The sequence below is a fragment of the Medicago sativa genome, chromosome 5 (genome assembly GCF_051527215.1).
Source record: "Medicago sativa cultivar Bolivia chromosome 5, Bolivia_mono, whole genome shotgun sequence".
Taxonomy (NCBI): Eukaryota; Viridiplantae; Streptophyta; class Magnoliopsida; order Fabales; family Fabaceae; genus Medicago; species Medicago sativa.
The window spans coordinates 50,685,546-50,699,825 of NC_140753.1; the positions used below are offsets into that span (position 1 = coordinate 50,685,546).

General features: G+C 38.9%; 1 protein-coding gene across 1 annotated transcript; it reads right to left on the bottom strand.

The window, feature by feature from the left end:
• Window positions 1-4,099: 4,099 nt before the first annotated feature.
• Window positions 4,100-10,806, bottom strand: LOC146922761 (uncharacterized). The gene has a single exon (XM_085711606.1). The coding sequence runs from the start codon at window positions 9,539-9,541 to the stop codon at window positions 4,100-4,102; it is 5,442 nt and encodes a 1,813-aa protein (XP_085567732.1). The 5' UTR covers window positions 9,542-10,806.
• Between the last annotated feature and the right edge of the window lie 3,474 nt (window positions 10,807-14,280).

Consider the following 14,280-nt stretch of genomic DNA (forward strand, 5'->3'; position numbering starts at 1 on the left):
GGATTTAGTTACACATAGCAGCTAAATAAAAAGAAAGAGTGAAAGAGAGATTACAAGAACAATTCATGAACTCTTCTTGATGAATCTCCTCCAATAGTGCTCCAAAATCCCTTTCGTTGAGTTTCTATGTCTTTTTATCTCCAAAAACGTGAACTCCCCATTCAGAAACACCTCTTTTATATTTATAAGAAGCTAAAAATCGGCCCCCGAGTGCCTAAAATCGGCCCCCGAAGGCCGAAATTTCGTAAACAGAAGCAGCCAAATCGGCGCCCGAACCAGGAGGGTCGGGGCCCGATTTTTCCAGTAACTCCAAGCCTTCCTGCTGCTTGGAAATCGGCGCCCGAACCAGTAGAGTCGGGGCCCGATTTTCATTTTCGCTGGCAACCTGAATTCTTCAATTTTTAGTGCTTTTAGCTTCATAATCTTGATGAATTACCCTAAAAATTACATGGAAAGTGTCTACAAACATAGTAATGACAGAGAGTCATCACAACCCCAAACTTGCATCGTTGCTTGTCCTCAAGGAACACACTAAAAATGAAAAATAACAGTAAAGTAACACTTACTCCACCAAGGGTCATGTCAAAAGTTCACTCCTTAGTTAGCAATTGATGAGCTAACTTGCTTGGCAACACATCCAATCCACAACTTCTCGCAACAATATTGAAATAAGGTTCACACAGTCGACATGCAAACTACTATATTACCAAGACTTGAAAAGTTTCTAAGCATCAATCAAAGTCAATATCATGCACACACTTTTAAGGACTTTTTCGGTTATAACGGGGCTTAGGTTTGAGGTGGGATAATTTGGAAAGTAGGCTTAAGAAAAATGACTTGGAGTTAAGCATCATCCTACGGTTCTAAGAATTGAAAACACAGTTTATACCACACCAAAATTCAGGGACTAGAGATCATCAACATTTGAATAAAACAACTAATCACTTGTTGTCATTATGCATTCATTCATTGTTTTTTTTTTTTTTTGAGCTGAATTTTTAACATTCCAGCTTATTTTTAACATGCATTTTTCATTCATTTTTTTTTTAACATTGAATAAGACAACACAAGATGATCTTCCATTCTCTAGTACCCCTTACCCCAAACTTAGAGTGTTGCTAGTTCCATGAGCAACCCCAAACTTGAATGTTTGTAACATTGAAACACAAACTATGCCTAACTCCAACAAAATTATAGGGACAATCCTATGGTCTCTAGGCTTGTAATGTGGTTCGTCACCGAAACAAGGGGTCTAATCCTAATGGCTCAACTTGGCTTAAACAAAGGAATAATTCAATATAAACTCAGGTTGGCTTCAAAGGCTCAAGGTACAAGCAATTTGCCTTAGTGTGCACACAATATAACCAATCAATAGCAGAGAAAAATCGCAAGCCCTAGAAATAGCATTCACATGGAAACACTCATATTTGTAAAAATTGAAAAATAAAATTTGGTTAAGACCTTACAAGTTGAGGTTTCTGGAAGTTGTGACTACCTAAGCATTCCGTCCGGCCGTACACTTCCCATTGAAAGATCCCATCAAGCAACCACCTCCTTTGAACTTTTGACAAACCATTGGCATAATCTTTGTTACTAAACTGGTACATTTCAAGAAAAGTGAGTTCATCAATAATAAACAAACGCAGATGCATCACAAAATAGGGGACTAAACCATAAGTACCAAGACACTACTCAAGTTCTACTCCATACTACAGTTCATACTAATGAAAATAACAAAACAAAACAAAACAAATACTGAAAACGATAAAAATAGTAAATATCTGGGCTAGACAAGGTGCCCAAATCACTGATGTGCTCCGGATGACCCTCCTGGTCCTGAAGGTGGAAATGGATAGTAGAGAGGCTGTGAGTCTGCACCCGGATTCCTCTCAGCTTGAATCCTAAAGTACTCCGTTCTAATTCGCTCCTCTGCTCTGAGTCCCCGCCGCCTCTCCTCAGCAAAATAGTTCTCCATCTCAAGTGGACTAGCAAACCTCTCATAAGCATTAGTCCTTGCATTAACATCCTGACGGTAGAGCTCAGCTGCCTCATAGAAGGGCTGAGGGAATGCTGGTGGGGGCATCCTATCTCGAGAAGAAATGTCCTGAGCCCAGTTGGCCATGGCATATGTATACTCCATGAAATAGGGTGGAAGACCCTGCTGCTGTATCTGAGGTGGTGGCACTCGTGGTGGAGGCACCTGTGGGATGTGATCTTGTTCCATAGCCTGATGCTCGTCTGCCTCCCTAAGCTTCCGATCATAGTTCTTCTGCTCTCTCTCAAAACCTTCTAGCACAGAGTCTGATATAGGCCTCAAAGACTTCACATATACATCAGTGGGTTCAACTGGAACCTGAGCTTCCTGACACAATCTGTTAATCAAACAACAATGCCCCAGAGTATTTTTATCAGTACCAATCAGATTCCGCAAACTATCAATCATCAACTGAGCAACATCTATCTCTTCATCAGCTATCAATGCTAACAAAATAATCACTCGGTCTCTTAACATCTCAGCTGTCGACGAAGTTTGCTCAATGACCGTCAAAACAAATGACGCCCATGCCTTGTACTCCGGTAGCAAATCGACAGTGTTAATCCTCTGAGGTCTATCCAAACTTCCTATCCACCCCTTTCCATCTCTCATAAGCCCCTCAAGCAAACTATCTCAGCCGGTGCGACCTCGGAAAGTATCATATACCTGCTTCCGATACACAACATCACACTTCTCCACATCCCTCAGCCCAAGCACTCGCTTAATATTCCTCTTCTGATAACCAACCCTCTTCCCTCTCACATAAGTGTAACCATTTTTATGAACAAATGCATTTGCCAAGAATTCTAAGGCAATGCTCGAATTACTCTCCTCGGTCACCATGTTCACAATTCCTTCCCACTTTCTAGCTTCAATTTGCCACACAAAAACAGGGTGTTTTTCTAACTTATCCATAGCAATACCCCTTTCTTTGTTGAAACCCCTCTTCTTTATCAAATTATACCTTTCCTCCGCAATCTCCGAAACAAACCTTTGGTATGGTGGTTGGATGGGTGGTTGAGGTTGTGGTGGGCTAGGTGGTTGTTGAGAAGAGGTTCCGGTAGCTCTTTTACCTCTACTTCTCTTTGTGGTGGGTTCTTGGGTTTGGTTCTTATTTTTGGCCATGGTTGTTGTTGAATGGGTATGTGAATGAGTTTGTGAATTTGGGGGTAAAATGAGGGTTTGGTGAAATTGATGGAATTTGGGTTTAATTTGATGGTTAAGGTGTGTGGGTGTGATTGTGGGTAATGATTTGTTTGGATTTATGATTTTGGGAATGATTTTTGAAGATTATGGCTAATGGGTAGTGGTGTGGTTCATGAAGGTTTATGAGTTGGTGGTGTTAGAGATGAAGATGAGTGGGTTTGTGGTGTTGGTGAAAGATTAAAGATGAAGTTTTTGATTTGGATTTGTGAATACTTTTTTAAGGGGAGGGATAATGGGTAGTGTTGTTTTGATGAAAATTTGAAGGTTGGAGAAGTTAGTGATGGTGGGTGTGTGGGTTATTGATGTTAGAAAGAGGTTGATGATAAAGTTTATAGATGATGAGGGTTGATGAGTTTGATGAAGATTTGTGGTTTTGGGTTGTTGTTAATGATGAAGATGGAGATGAGTGATGTGGGTATGTGAGAATGGTGAAGAAGAAGATGAACAAGAGAGGTTGAAGGTTCCTAGAGCAATTTTGGCATGGTAACACTACTTGTGGAAGTAGAAAGTGTTGAAACTTATGTATGGGAGGGGAAGAAATCGGCCAACACATGACCTCCAATGAGCAAAATCGGGCGCCGATTTAAAGGGATCGGGCGCCGATTTTTCCAGAGGCGTAAGCCTCATTCTGCTCGCGTAAATCGGGCGCCGACTAGGGGCTGGTCGGGCGCCGATTTGCCTCTTTTTTTTTTTTTTTATAAATATCGGGCGCCGATTTGTATTTGTCGGGCGCCGATTTTTTCATTTTTTTTTTTTTTTTTTACAGAAAATTAAAATTTATACCTTTCGAAATGAGTGGGTTGCCTCCCACTCAGCGCTGGTTTAACGTCCTAAGCTTGACGGTCCACTTTTCTTCCTTCAAGTGGAGTGCAACGGGATAGACTCAGTTGGACGTTCTGACTCTCCCCCATAGTATGGTTTGAGTCGTTGTCCATTCACCTTGAAAGTTCTGTCGCAGTCTGGATCCTTCACCTCAATGGCACCGTAAGGATATACTTTCACAACTTTAAATGGACCGGACCACCTTGATTTCAGCTTCCCAGGAAACAACCTCAACCTGGAATTAAAAAGTAAAACCAATTGCCCTTCCCAAAATTCCCTATTTTGAATCTTTTTATCATGCCATTTCTTTGTTTTTTCTTTAAAAATCTTGGCATTTTCATAAGCGTAATTCCGGAATTCATCCAACTCATGGAGTTGAAGAATTCTGGATTCACCAGCTTTGGTAAGATCAAAATTCAGGAATTTGGTGGCCCACAATGCTTTGTGTTCAAGTTCCAAAGGTAAGTGACAAGATTTTCCATAAACAATTTGAAAAGGAGACATACCTATCGGAGTTTTGAACGCTGTTCTATATGCCCACAAGGCATCATCAAGCTTTAGTGACCAATCCTTTCGGGACGAGTTCACTGTTTTTTCAAGTATTTGCTTGATTTGCCTATTTGATACTTCTACCTGGCCACTTGTTTGAGGGTGATAAGGTGTGGCAATCCGATGATGCACATTGTACTTTTTCAACAACGCCTCCATCTTTCGATTGAGGAAGTGGGTGCCTTCATCACTAATTAATGCTCTAGGGACCCCAAAGCGTGAAAAAATATTTTTCTTAAGGAAGGCAACCACTACTTGAGCATCATTGGTTTGCGTGGCCATTGCTTCTACCCACTTAGAAACGTAATCCACTGCCACCACAATGTACATCTTTGAGCATGAGGATGGGAATGGTCCCATGAAATCAATTCCCCACACATCAAAGATTTCCACTTCTAACACAGGATTTTGTGGCATCTCGTTTCTTTTTGAAATATTTCCTGTGCGTTGGCAGCGGTCACATTTCTTAACATAGGTGAAGGCATCTTTAAACAAAGTAGGCCAAAATAGGCCTGATTGAAGGACCTTTGCAGCAGTCCTATCCCCACTAAAGTGTCCCCCATAGCTGGAGTCATGACAGTGCCACAACACCTTTTCTTGTTCATCTTCGGGGACACACCTTCTTAACAACCCATCAACCCCCCTTTTATACAAAAATGGTTCATCCCACACATACGACTTGCAGTCATGTAGGAATTTCTTACGTTGTTGGGAGTTAAAGTCAAGAGGAATAATCTTACCCACCATGTAGTTCGCAAAGTCCGCGAACCACGGCACCATCGTAACAGCTAAGATGTGCTCATCAGCAAAGAGGTCCTTGATAGGCCTCTCCTCCTCTGTTTCATCCATCTTCTCCAGGCGAGAAAGATGGTCAGCCACCGTGTTCTCCGATCCTTTCTTGTCACGGATCTCTAAATCAAATTCCTGTAACAAAAGTATCCACCTAAGTAGCCTTGGCTTAGATTCCTGCTTAGAAAACAGATACCTTAGTGCAGCATGGTCAGTGTAAACAATAACTTTAGACCCTAACAAATAAGATCTAAATTTATCAAAAGCATAAACAACAGCCAGAAGTTCTTTTTCGGTGGTGGCATAATTAAGTTGTGCCGGATTCAAAACATGGCTAGCATAATAGATAACATGCAACAACTTATCTTTTCTTTGACCAAGTACTGCCCCAACAGCTATGTCACTTGCATCACACATAATTTCAAAAGGTAGTGACCAATCAGGTGCAATGACAATAGGGGCAGTGATCAATTTTTGCTTCAAAGTATTAAAAGCATTCAGACACTCATCATTGAATTGGAAAGGAATGTCTTTGACAAGCAGGTTAGTAAGGGGTTTGGCTATTTTTGAAAAATCTTTGATAAACCTCCTATAAAAACCTGCATGGCCTAAAAAGCTTCGAATGCCTTTCTCATTAGTGGGAGGAGGAAGTTTTTCAATTACTTCAATTTTAGCTTGGTCAACCTCTATCCCCTTGTGGGAGATTCGGTGACCCAAAACAATTCCCTCTCTCACCATGAAATGGCATTTTTCCCAGTTTAGGACTAAATTAGCTTTTTGACACCTTTCCAATACAAGAGATAAATTATGCAAACAATGATCAAAAGAAGAGCCAAAGACAGAAAAATCATCCATAAAAACTTCGATATGTTTTTCAAGCATATCGGAGAATATGGACATGACACACCTTTGAAACGTGGCAGGGGCATTACATAGCCCAAATGGCATCCTCCTGTAAGCAAATATCCCATAAGGACATGTGAAAGCAGTTTTCTCTTGATCTTCAGGTGCCACCGCAATTTGATTATAACCAGAGTACCCGTCCAAGAAACAGTAGTACTCATGACCCGCTAACCTCTCTAACATTTGATCAATGAAAGGTAGTGGGAAGTGATCTTTCCTTGTTGCGGTATTCAGCCTCCTATAGTCAATACAAACTCTCCACCCGGTGACTGTACGTGTTGGGATCAGCTCATTCTTCTCATTTGTAACCACGGTAGTCCCACCCTTTTTAGGAACAACTTGGACGGGACTCACCCACGAACTGTCTGAGATGGGATAGATGATACCTGCTTCAAGTAGCTTGACAACCTCCTTTCTTATTACCTCTTTCATGGCTGGATTTAATCTTCGTTGAGGTTGCACCACCGGCTTGAAATTATCCTCCATCAGAATTTTGTGCATGCAAAAAGTAGGGCTAATACCTTTCAAATCCTCAATAGACCAACCCAAAGCACCCTTGTACATTCTAAGCACCCTTAACAGCTTTTCTTCTTCAAGTTTGCTCAAGTTAGAACTAATGATGGCTGGGTACTTCTCTTTCTCACCAAGGAACACATACTTCAAGTGAGAAGGTAGTTGTTTGAGTTCAACTATTGGTGCTTCTTTTGATTTCTCCACAACTTCGTTTTGAGGATGCAGTTCCTCCCACCTAGTAGGGGTGCGACGGTTGTGGGATGGAGAGGCCTCCAACATAGCTAAGACTTCACATTCTTTAGGATCCTCACTCTCTTGTGCACTTTCCGGTGGCAAGCTTAAGACTCTTTCAAGTGGTAGGGCTGGTATCTCTTTTTGGAGCTTTTCTTTCACAAAGGATTTGATCATGTCGACCCTATAGCATTTTTCTTTCTCTTCGGGGTGCTTCATAGCTTTAAGAACATTCAACTTCACCACCTCATCAAAGAATTTCAACGTTAAAGTGCCATCTTCCATGTCAATTAAACACCTCCCGGTTTGCAAAAACGGTCTTCCTAGTATCAAAGGAATATCATCATCTTCTTCCATCTCAAGAACGACAAAATCTACCGGGAAGATGAATTTATCAACTTTCACAAGAACATCTTCAACTATGCCATAGGGAAATTTGTAAGACTTATCTGCAAACTGTAGAGTCATCCTTGTGTCTCTTACTCTTCCAATGCCCAACTTCTTATAAATAGACAAGGGCATCAAGCTCACACTAGCTCCAAGATCAATCAATGCCTTCTTAAAAGTTCTATCTCCAATGGTACAAGGAATCGTAACACTACCAGGATCTTTTAGCTTCCTTGGGATTTTTCTTTGTAAAACAGCACTACATTGCTCGGTGAGCATCACATCTTCATCATCAATTGTTCTCTTCCTGGAAAGGATGTCCTTCATGAATTTTGCATATGAAGGCATTTGTTGGAGGGCTTCAGCAAATGGGATGTTGATTTGTAACTTCTTGAACATCTCGATGAATTTTGCAAAGCACTTCTCATCTTTTTCTCTCTTCAACCTTTGAGGATAAGGCAGCTTGATTTGTGGCTTTGGAGGCTCATCTTTCTTCTTTTCTGGCTCTTCGACAACATGAGTGTTAACGGCATCACGCACTTCAACCTCCACTTCAATTAGTTCAGGAGATGAGTCACCTTCATCATGTTTAGTTTGAGATGATAGTGATTCATCCCTCTTCATGCTTCTTGTAGTGACCATGTTCACATTTTCATGATCCCTTGGATTGATGACAGTGTTGCTTGGAAGGGTCCCTGGAGCTCTTTGTGTGAGTTGTTGAGCAATTTTCCCAACTTGAGTTTCAAGATTTTTGATTGAAGCCCTTGTATTCTTTTGAGCCTCTCTGGTTTCTGGAGCTAGGGAATTCATGTTGGTAGCCATTGCTTCAATTGCTAACTCCCAATCAGCCTTCTTTGGAGCTTGGTTTGATGGACTTCCTTGATAACCCCCTTGTTGTTGATTTTGAGAACCACCTTGTTGATTTTTCCATGAGAAATTTGGATGGTTCCTCCAGCCTGGATTATATGTATTTGCAAAAGGGTTATTTCTAAGCTGGTTCCCTTGATTGCTAAGGTAGTTCACCATCTCCACTTGGGTGGCATCCATGGGCACATCGCAATGCATAGTGAAATGAGGGCCAGTGCACCAATCACATTTGACAGTGTTCATTTGATTCACCGGGGCAACCTGTGGTTGGGTTAAATTAAGGGCTGCCATTCTCTTTGTCACTTCAGCGGATAGTGCATCTTGAATTTGCTTACCAGTGAGTATGGCTTGAGCATTTTTGATCTCAAGTTGATTCAGATCTATGAGTCCTCCTCTTGTACCACCAGTTCTATCATACAACTCCATTTGTTCATTAAGTGCAACAACTTCAATAACTTTGATTATTTGAGAGGCGGTTTTGAAATTTATGGAACCACCAGAAGCTGTATCAAGAACTTGTTTAGTAGCCAGACGTAGACCATTACAGAACATCTGCATCTGAACAGTAGTATCAAAGTTGTGCTCGGGACATGCTGATAGTAGCTTCTTGTATCTTTTATAAGCTTCTCCCAAGGACTCTCCCTCTTTCTGTTGGAAACTGGAAATGTCTTGTCGCCTCCTCACAAACAGGGCTGTAGGAAAGAATTGCTCCAAGAACTTGTCTTCCATCTCATTCCAAGTTGTTATGCTACCAGCAGGTAAGGAATCAAACCACTCATAAGCGTCATCAGTTAAAGTGAACGGGAACAGTCTCAATCTTTTTGCTTCCTCAGAGTGCCCTTGTACCTTAGCTGTCTCACAAAGTATCAAGAAACTCTTCAAGTGCTTGTTGGCATCTTCATTGTACTTCCCCGCATACTGATTCTCCTTCAACTCCCGCAATAGACCGGGATTGATTTCAAACTTGTTCACCGTCACAGGCTGATTAGTAATGGTCAACCTGTTTCGGTTTCTGTCACGAGCCCCATAGTCACCGAGAAGTCTTTCTGCAGGTGGTGGCGGTGGTGGATGTTGTCCCTCCGCCATCTCTTCGTCTAACTGCTCGTCTGTGTCAACCTCTACTCCGCTAGTCCCTTCCTTTTCTCGAAGTTTTCTGAGTTTTGTTTCTTTCCGGATTGCTCGGCAGTACTTTTCAACTTCTGGAATAAAGGTAAGTTCAGCTGAGGGCTGGCCTCGCATACAAGGTTAGACAATGAGTGAGTAATAATTTTAAAAACAAAAATAAAAACAATAATTTTGTTGCAAAGCAAAAAATTTCAATTAAGAAAATAAAATTCAATAGTGATTTGGCAATCCCCGGCAACGGCGCCAAAAACTTGATTGGGATTTTCGCAAGTGTACGAAATCGTTCAAGTAGTAAAATAAAACGGTAAGACCGAGTGTCGAACTCGAGGATCGTGTTATACTATTGAATTGTATTTAGACTTAATCGAACAAAAGGTTACGAAGTTGGTTTTTAGTGCAATAATTGAAATTGAACAATATAGAGATGGTTCAAATTAATAAAGAGAAAAGTGTTGGAGATGAGTTTTACTAGATGACTTATTTCATGTTATTAACCTAATTCTCATCATTGAATTGACTCACTTAATTGCTACCGAATCCTCTATAAAATTCGTGCCCTAATTCCTTAGTGACAGAAACGTTGACTCTAAAATAAACTCCTAATTCCTTAGTGAATTTTAAGATTAGAATCAAGCATGAACGAACAAGGATTCATAATTGGTTCCAAGGGTTTGTATCTATTCCTAGATTACAAAGGCAAAGATTTCTTATCTCAAGCATTTATAAATTCCACTTCCGTATCACAATATAAACCGTAATTCAATTTATAGATGCCCAATCAATAAAAGCATTAAGAACAGAGATAAGAGAAGCAATTCAATGAAATTCATCAATAAATAAAATTAGGTCAAATAACAATCATGTTCATCTAGGGTTACTCATCTCCAACAATGGAGGATTTAGTTACACATAGCAGCTAAACAAAAAGAAAGAGTGAAAGAGAGATTACAAGAACAATTCATGAACTCTTCTTGATGAATCTCCTCCAATAGTGCTCCAAAATCCCTTTCCTTGAGTTTCTATGTCTTTTTATCTCCAAAAACGTGAACTCCCCATTCAGAAACACCTCTTTTATATTTATAAGAAGCTAAAAATCGGCCCCCGAGTGCCTAAAATCGGCCCCCGAATGCCGAAATTTCGTAAACAGAAGCAGCTAAATCGGCGCCCGAACCAGGAGGGTCGGGGCCCGATTTTTCCAGTAACTCCAAGCCTTCCTGCTGCTTGGAAATCGGCGCCCGAACCAGTAGAGTCGGGGCCCGATTTTCATTTTCGCTGGCAACCTGAATTCTTCAATTTTTAGTGCTTTTAGCTTCATAATCTTGATGAATTACCCTAAAAATTACATGGAAAGTGTCTACAAACATAGTAATGACAGAGAGTCATCAATTACAAGTCTGATGGAGGACCTATTTATAGCCTAGAACCTCAAGACAAAGCATTAAACTCGTTTTTACAGGCTTTAAAACAAAGAAATCAAGGAGTTTTGTAACAGTTCCAGCTGACAACAAAAATGCACGGTTTGGGGTTCAGACCATGCACTTTTTAGCTTCCAAGTTTTAAAAACGCACGGTCTGGGGTTTAGGTTCCAGGGAGAAACACACGGTCCGTGCACCTTCAAAGTCAGACCGTGCGTTTTGTTTTTCAAGTGTTCCACTCCTTTATGTTCCGAATTGAACTTAGTTGTATTCTTGAAAGTTGTAGATATGGTCATATGGATTTTAGCTTTCATTGGCCTTTGGTTCGACTCCATTCTGAAATCTACAACTTAAGTTATGATCAAAATACTACACATTGGTCAGCATAGACAGCATGAACCGTGTGTTTTAAGTTATTCATTTTTCTTGCTTTTCTTCAATTTCTCTGCTCATACCTCAGCCAAATGCTCTCATTTCTTCCTTACTTGTCCTGACAATAAAAATCAAAGTATTTTTAGTAAAATAGCTCTAAACTAGTATTAAAACTAACAATACTTTATTGAATTTGAATGCTAAAAACACGACAAACACGACAAAGATAGTAGACATAATATTAGACTATTGCAACAATCCCAAGACTAAAAGATCTACTCACTCATGATCATGGTATACATAAGATTAAAGTATAAAATAAATTGCATAATTATTGTAAATGACCGAAAGTAAAGTGCTGAAATTCTAAAGAACATAAAAGTAAATATCAAGAATGTAAAAGTGCAAAAAAAGGTGAATCTTGGGACTATAAAGTGTAGCTGGGGGGCAACGAGCAAGATGATTTATGATTAAATTGGCATCACTGTCAACTTAAAGGCAATGTGGTGAATTGTCGATATATGCATTGAAATATCATGAAACCAAAATAGATTTTTTTTTTTTAGAAATCTTAGAGGCTAAGGTATGAGGGCCTTTGGGGTGAGATTATTGGATTGAGAAACATTGTAAATATCATAGGTGATTGAAAATCTTTGAGTCTCTTGTTCATAGAAAAAATTGAGAAATTATAGTAGAAAATATGTTGTTCTTGGACATGATAAATCTCTCTCTCCTTGTTGAAGCATGCTCAACCATGAACAGAAACAAAAATTGTCCAACCAACAGACCTGGCATGAACCGGCCCATCCCAATCAGCGACACAAACCACTAGTATCGGCAAAAACACAACACTGATTCCACCAACCCCTCATAAAAGGTGCAGGAATAATCAAAGATCTTGAGTAGAAACAACTTCTACAAGAAAAGTTTTATAATGTCCACCAATTGCTCTACAATCCTCATAGCAACAAAAAATATAGATTCATTATAGGTCTTCTCAATAGACCACACAACAGAATGACATACTAAATTAAAACAGACAAACCTACAAGACCTGAAAACACCAAACAGACAAACTAGATCCTATGGCAACATTTACTCAGTGATGAATCTAGAAATTTCGATTACCGGAGTGAAATACTATAAATTTTTATATTAAAAGTATACCAATGTATAAGTGATATAATTATATTATTAAGGAAAAAATTGGAGGCTTTAAAAACCATTTCATTTTTATGCCAAATAAATTGAAGACACATTAATTACTATGAGTAGTATTTTTCAACTGACTTCATATTTTGAAATTGTTGTTTAGTTTTTTTTTTTCAACACTATCTAGTAATTTTTTTTTCTAAGCATGTGAACAAACATCTATTCAACAATTTATCTCTCATAGTATGTGTATTTGTCTATTCTCAACAGGGGCGGATCTCTTTGGAGACCCCCAGGTGCCATGGCACCCCCCAAGATTGCTATATATATGATATTAGGGATAGTTATTACACAAATTTCCCTTTGGTTGCAGCGAAATTGCACTAGTTCGAGTCCTGCCTCTGTCGTTTTTTAATATTTCTACTGTAATTTTTTATGTTTTTATTCAAAAAAAGCATTCCCGTGGGAATCGAACCAGCTCCCTCAGACCATAATCAAAGACCATAATCAAAATTGAACAGCCACTGGACTGTTGGTTACTCACTGTCGAGTCCTGCCTCTGTCGTTTTTTAGCCTCTGTCGTTTTTTAATATTTCTACTGTAATTTTTTATGTTTTTATTCAAAAAAAGCATTCCCGTGGGAATCGAACCAGCTCCCTCAGACCATAATCAAAATTGAACAACCACTGGACTGTTGGTTACTCACTGTTTCTTCATGAAACTATTTAATTTATATTACATACAATTTTGGTACCCCCTACAAATTTACTCAAGGTCCGCCACTGATTCTCAAATAAAGTTATTAACTAATATTTTGTTGTTGCAATTAATACTTTTTTTTAATCGCCAAAAATTTTATTAATAACCACAGACCGTCAGAAGCCGTGATGGGAGGGGATACAGAAAAACAAAACAAAAAGGCCGCAGCCAAACAAACAAAACTGAAGAAAATTAAGTTACTTAATACCACACTTTTTATTTTAAGGAAAAGAAATACAATTCCACACTTGCAGAACGAATTCAATATGTTTTTAAATATGTGAATTATTTTCAAGTATTTTTCTTTTACAATATTGAGTTTTAAAAATTTATCTTTTGTATTCCTGTGAGTTTTTTACAATATTAAGTTTTAAAAATTTATCTTTTGTATCCCCGTGAGTTTATCTCAATTGGTAGGGATATTGTATATTATATGCTGAGCCGGAGTTTGAACCTCGAACATCCCACTTTTCTGCATTTAAAATGTGTGAGCTCTAACCACTAGATTACTTGGAAAAAAAAAATATCTTTTGTGTACAAAAATTTAAAAAATGTCGTATAATGCATGAGTGATTTGTTAACACTTCATTTCCAAAGTTTGTCTGATGAATAGGTATTTGGATCGTGATCATGCATTTATTTTTTTTCCTTTTTGAGAGGGATCGTGAACATGCATGTTGGCCTATATGATGCTAGACGTTAACTGACGTGGGACATATTTGAAATTTGTATAAGTTGAATTATTGATTAACATGGAAAATTAAACGCGTCATGTCTAATCACGCACAGTAATGTTTTGTCTCTTTTGAGAGACATGACTGCACCTAATTAACAAAAACAACAAGAATAGTCCAAATTTATGTGCAATTAACAAGTCATTATATTTTGAGTTGCTTAACTGCATGTGCTTCCACTATAAAACACGCTACTAGCAACCCTAACCGAGGAATCCGGATACAAGACACTTATCATTAATTAACACCACAATTTATAGAATAATAATGTGGTAAGAAACCTCAATTAATTTATCAGGGATTTGATTTTTTTAATAAGCTAAATGACTTGTTGAAGCATAGGTTTGTTGACTTGTTCAAGAAAACTTTGTACATTAAGGGACTTGATCAAATTTTGTAAGTTGATTATATAGTTTATTGC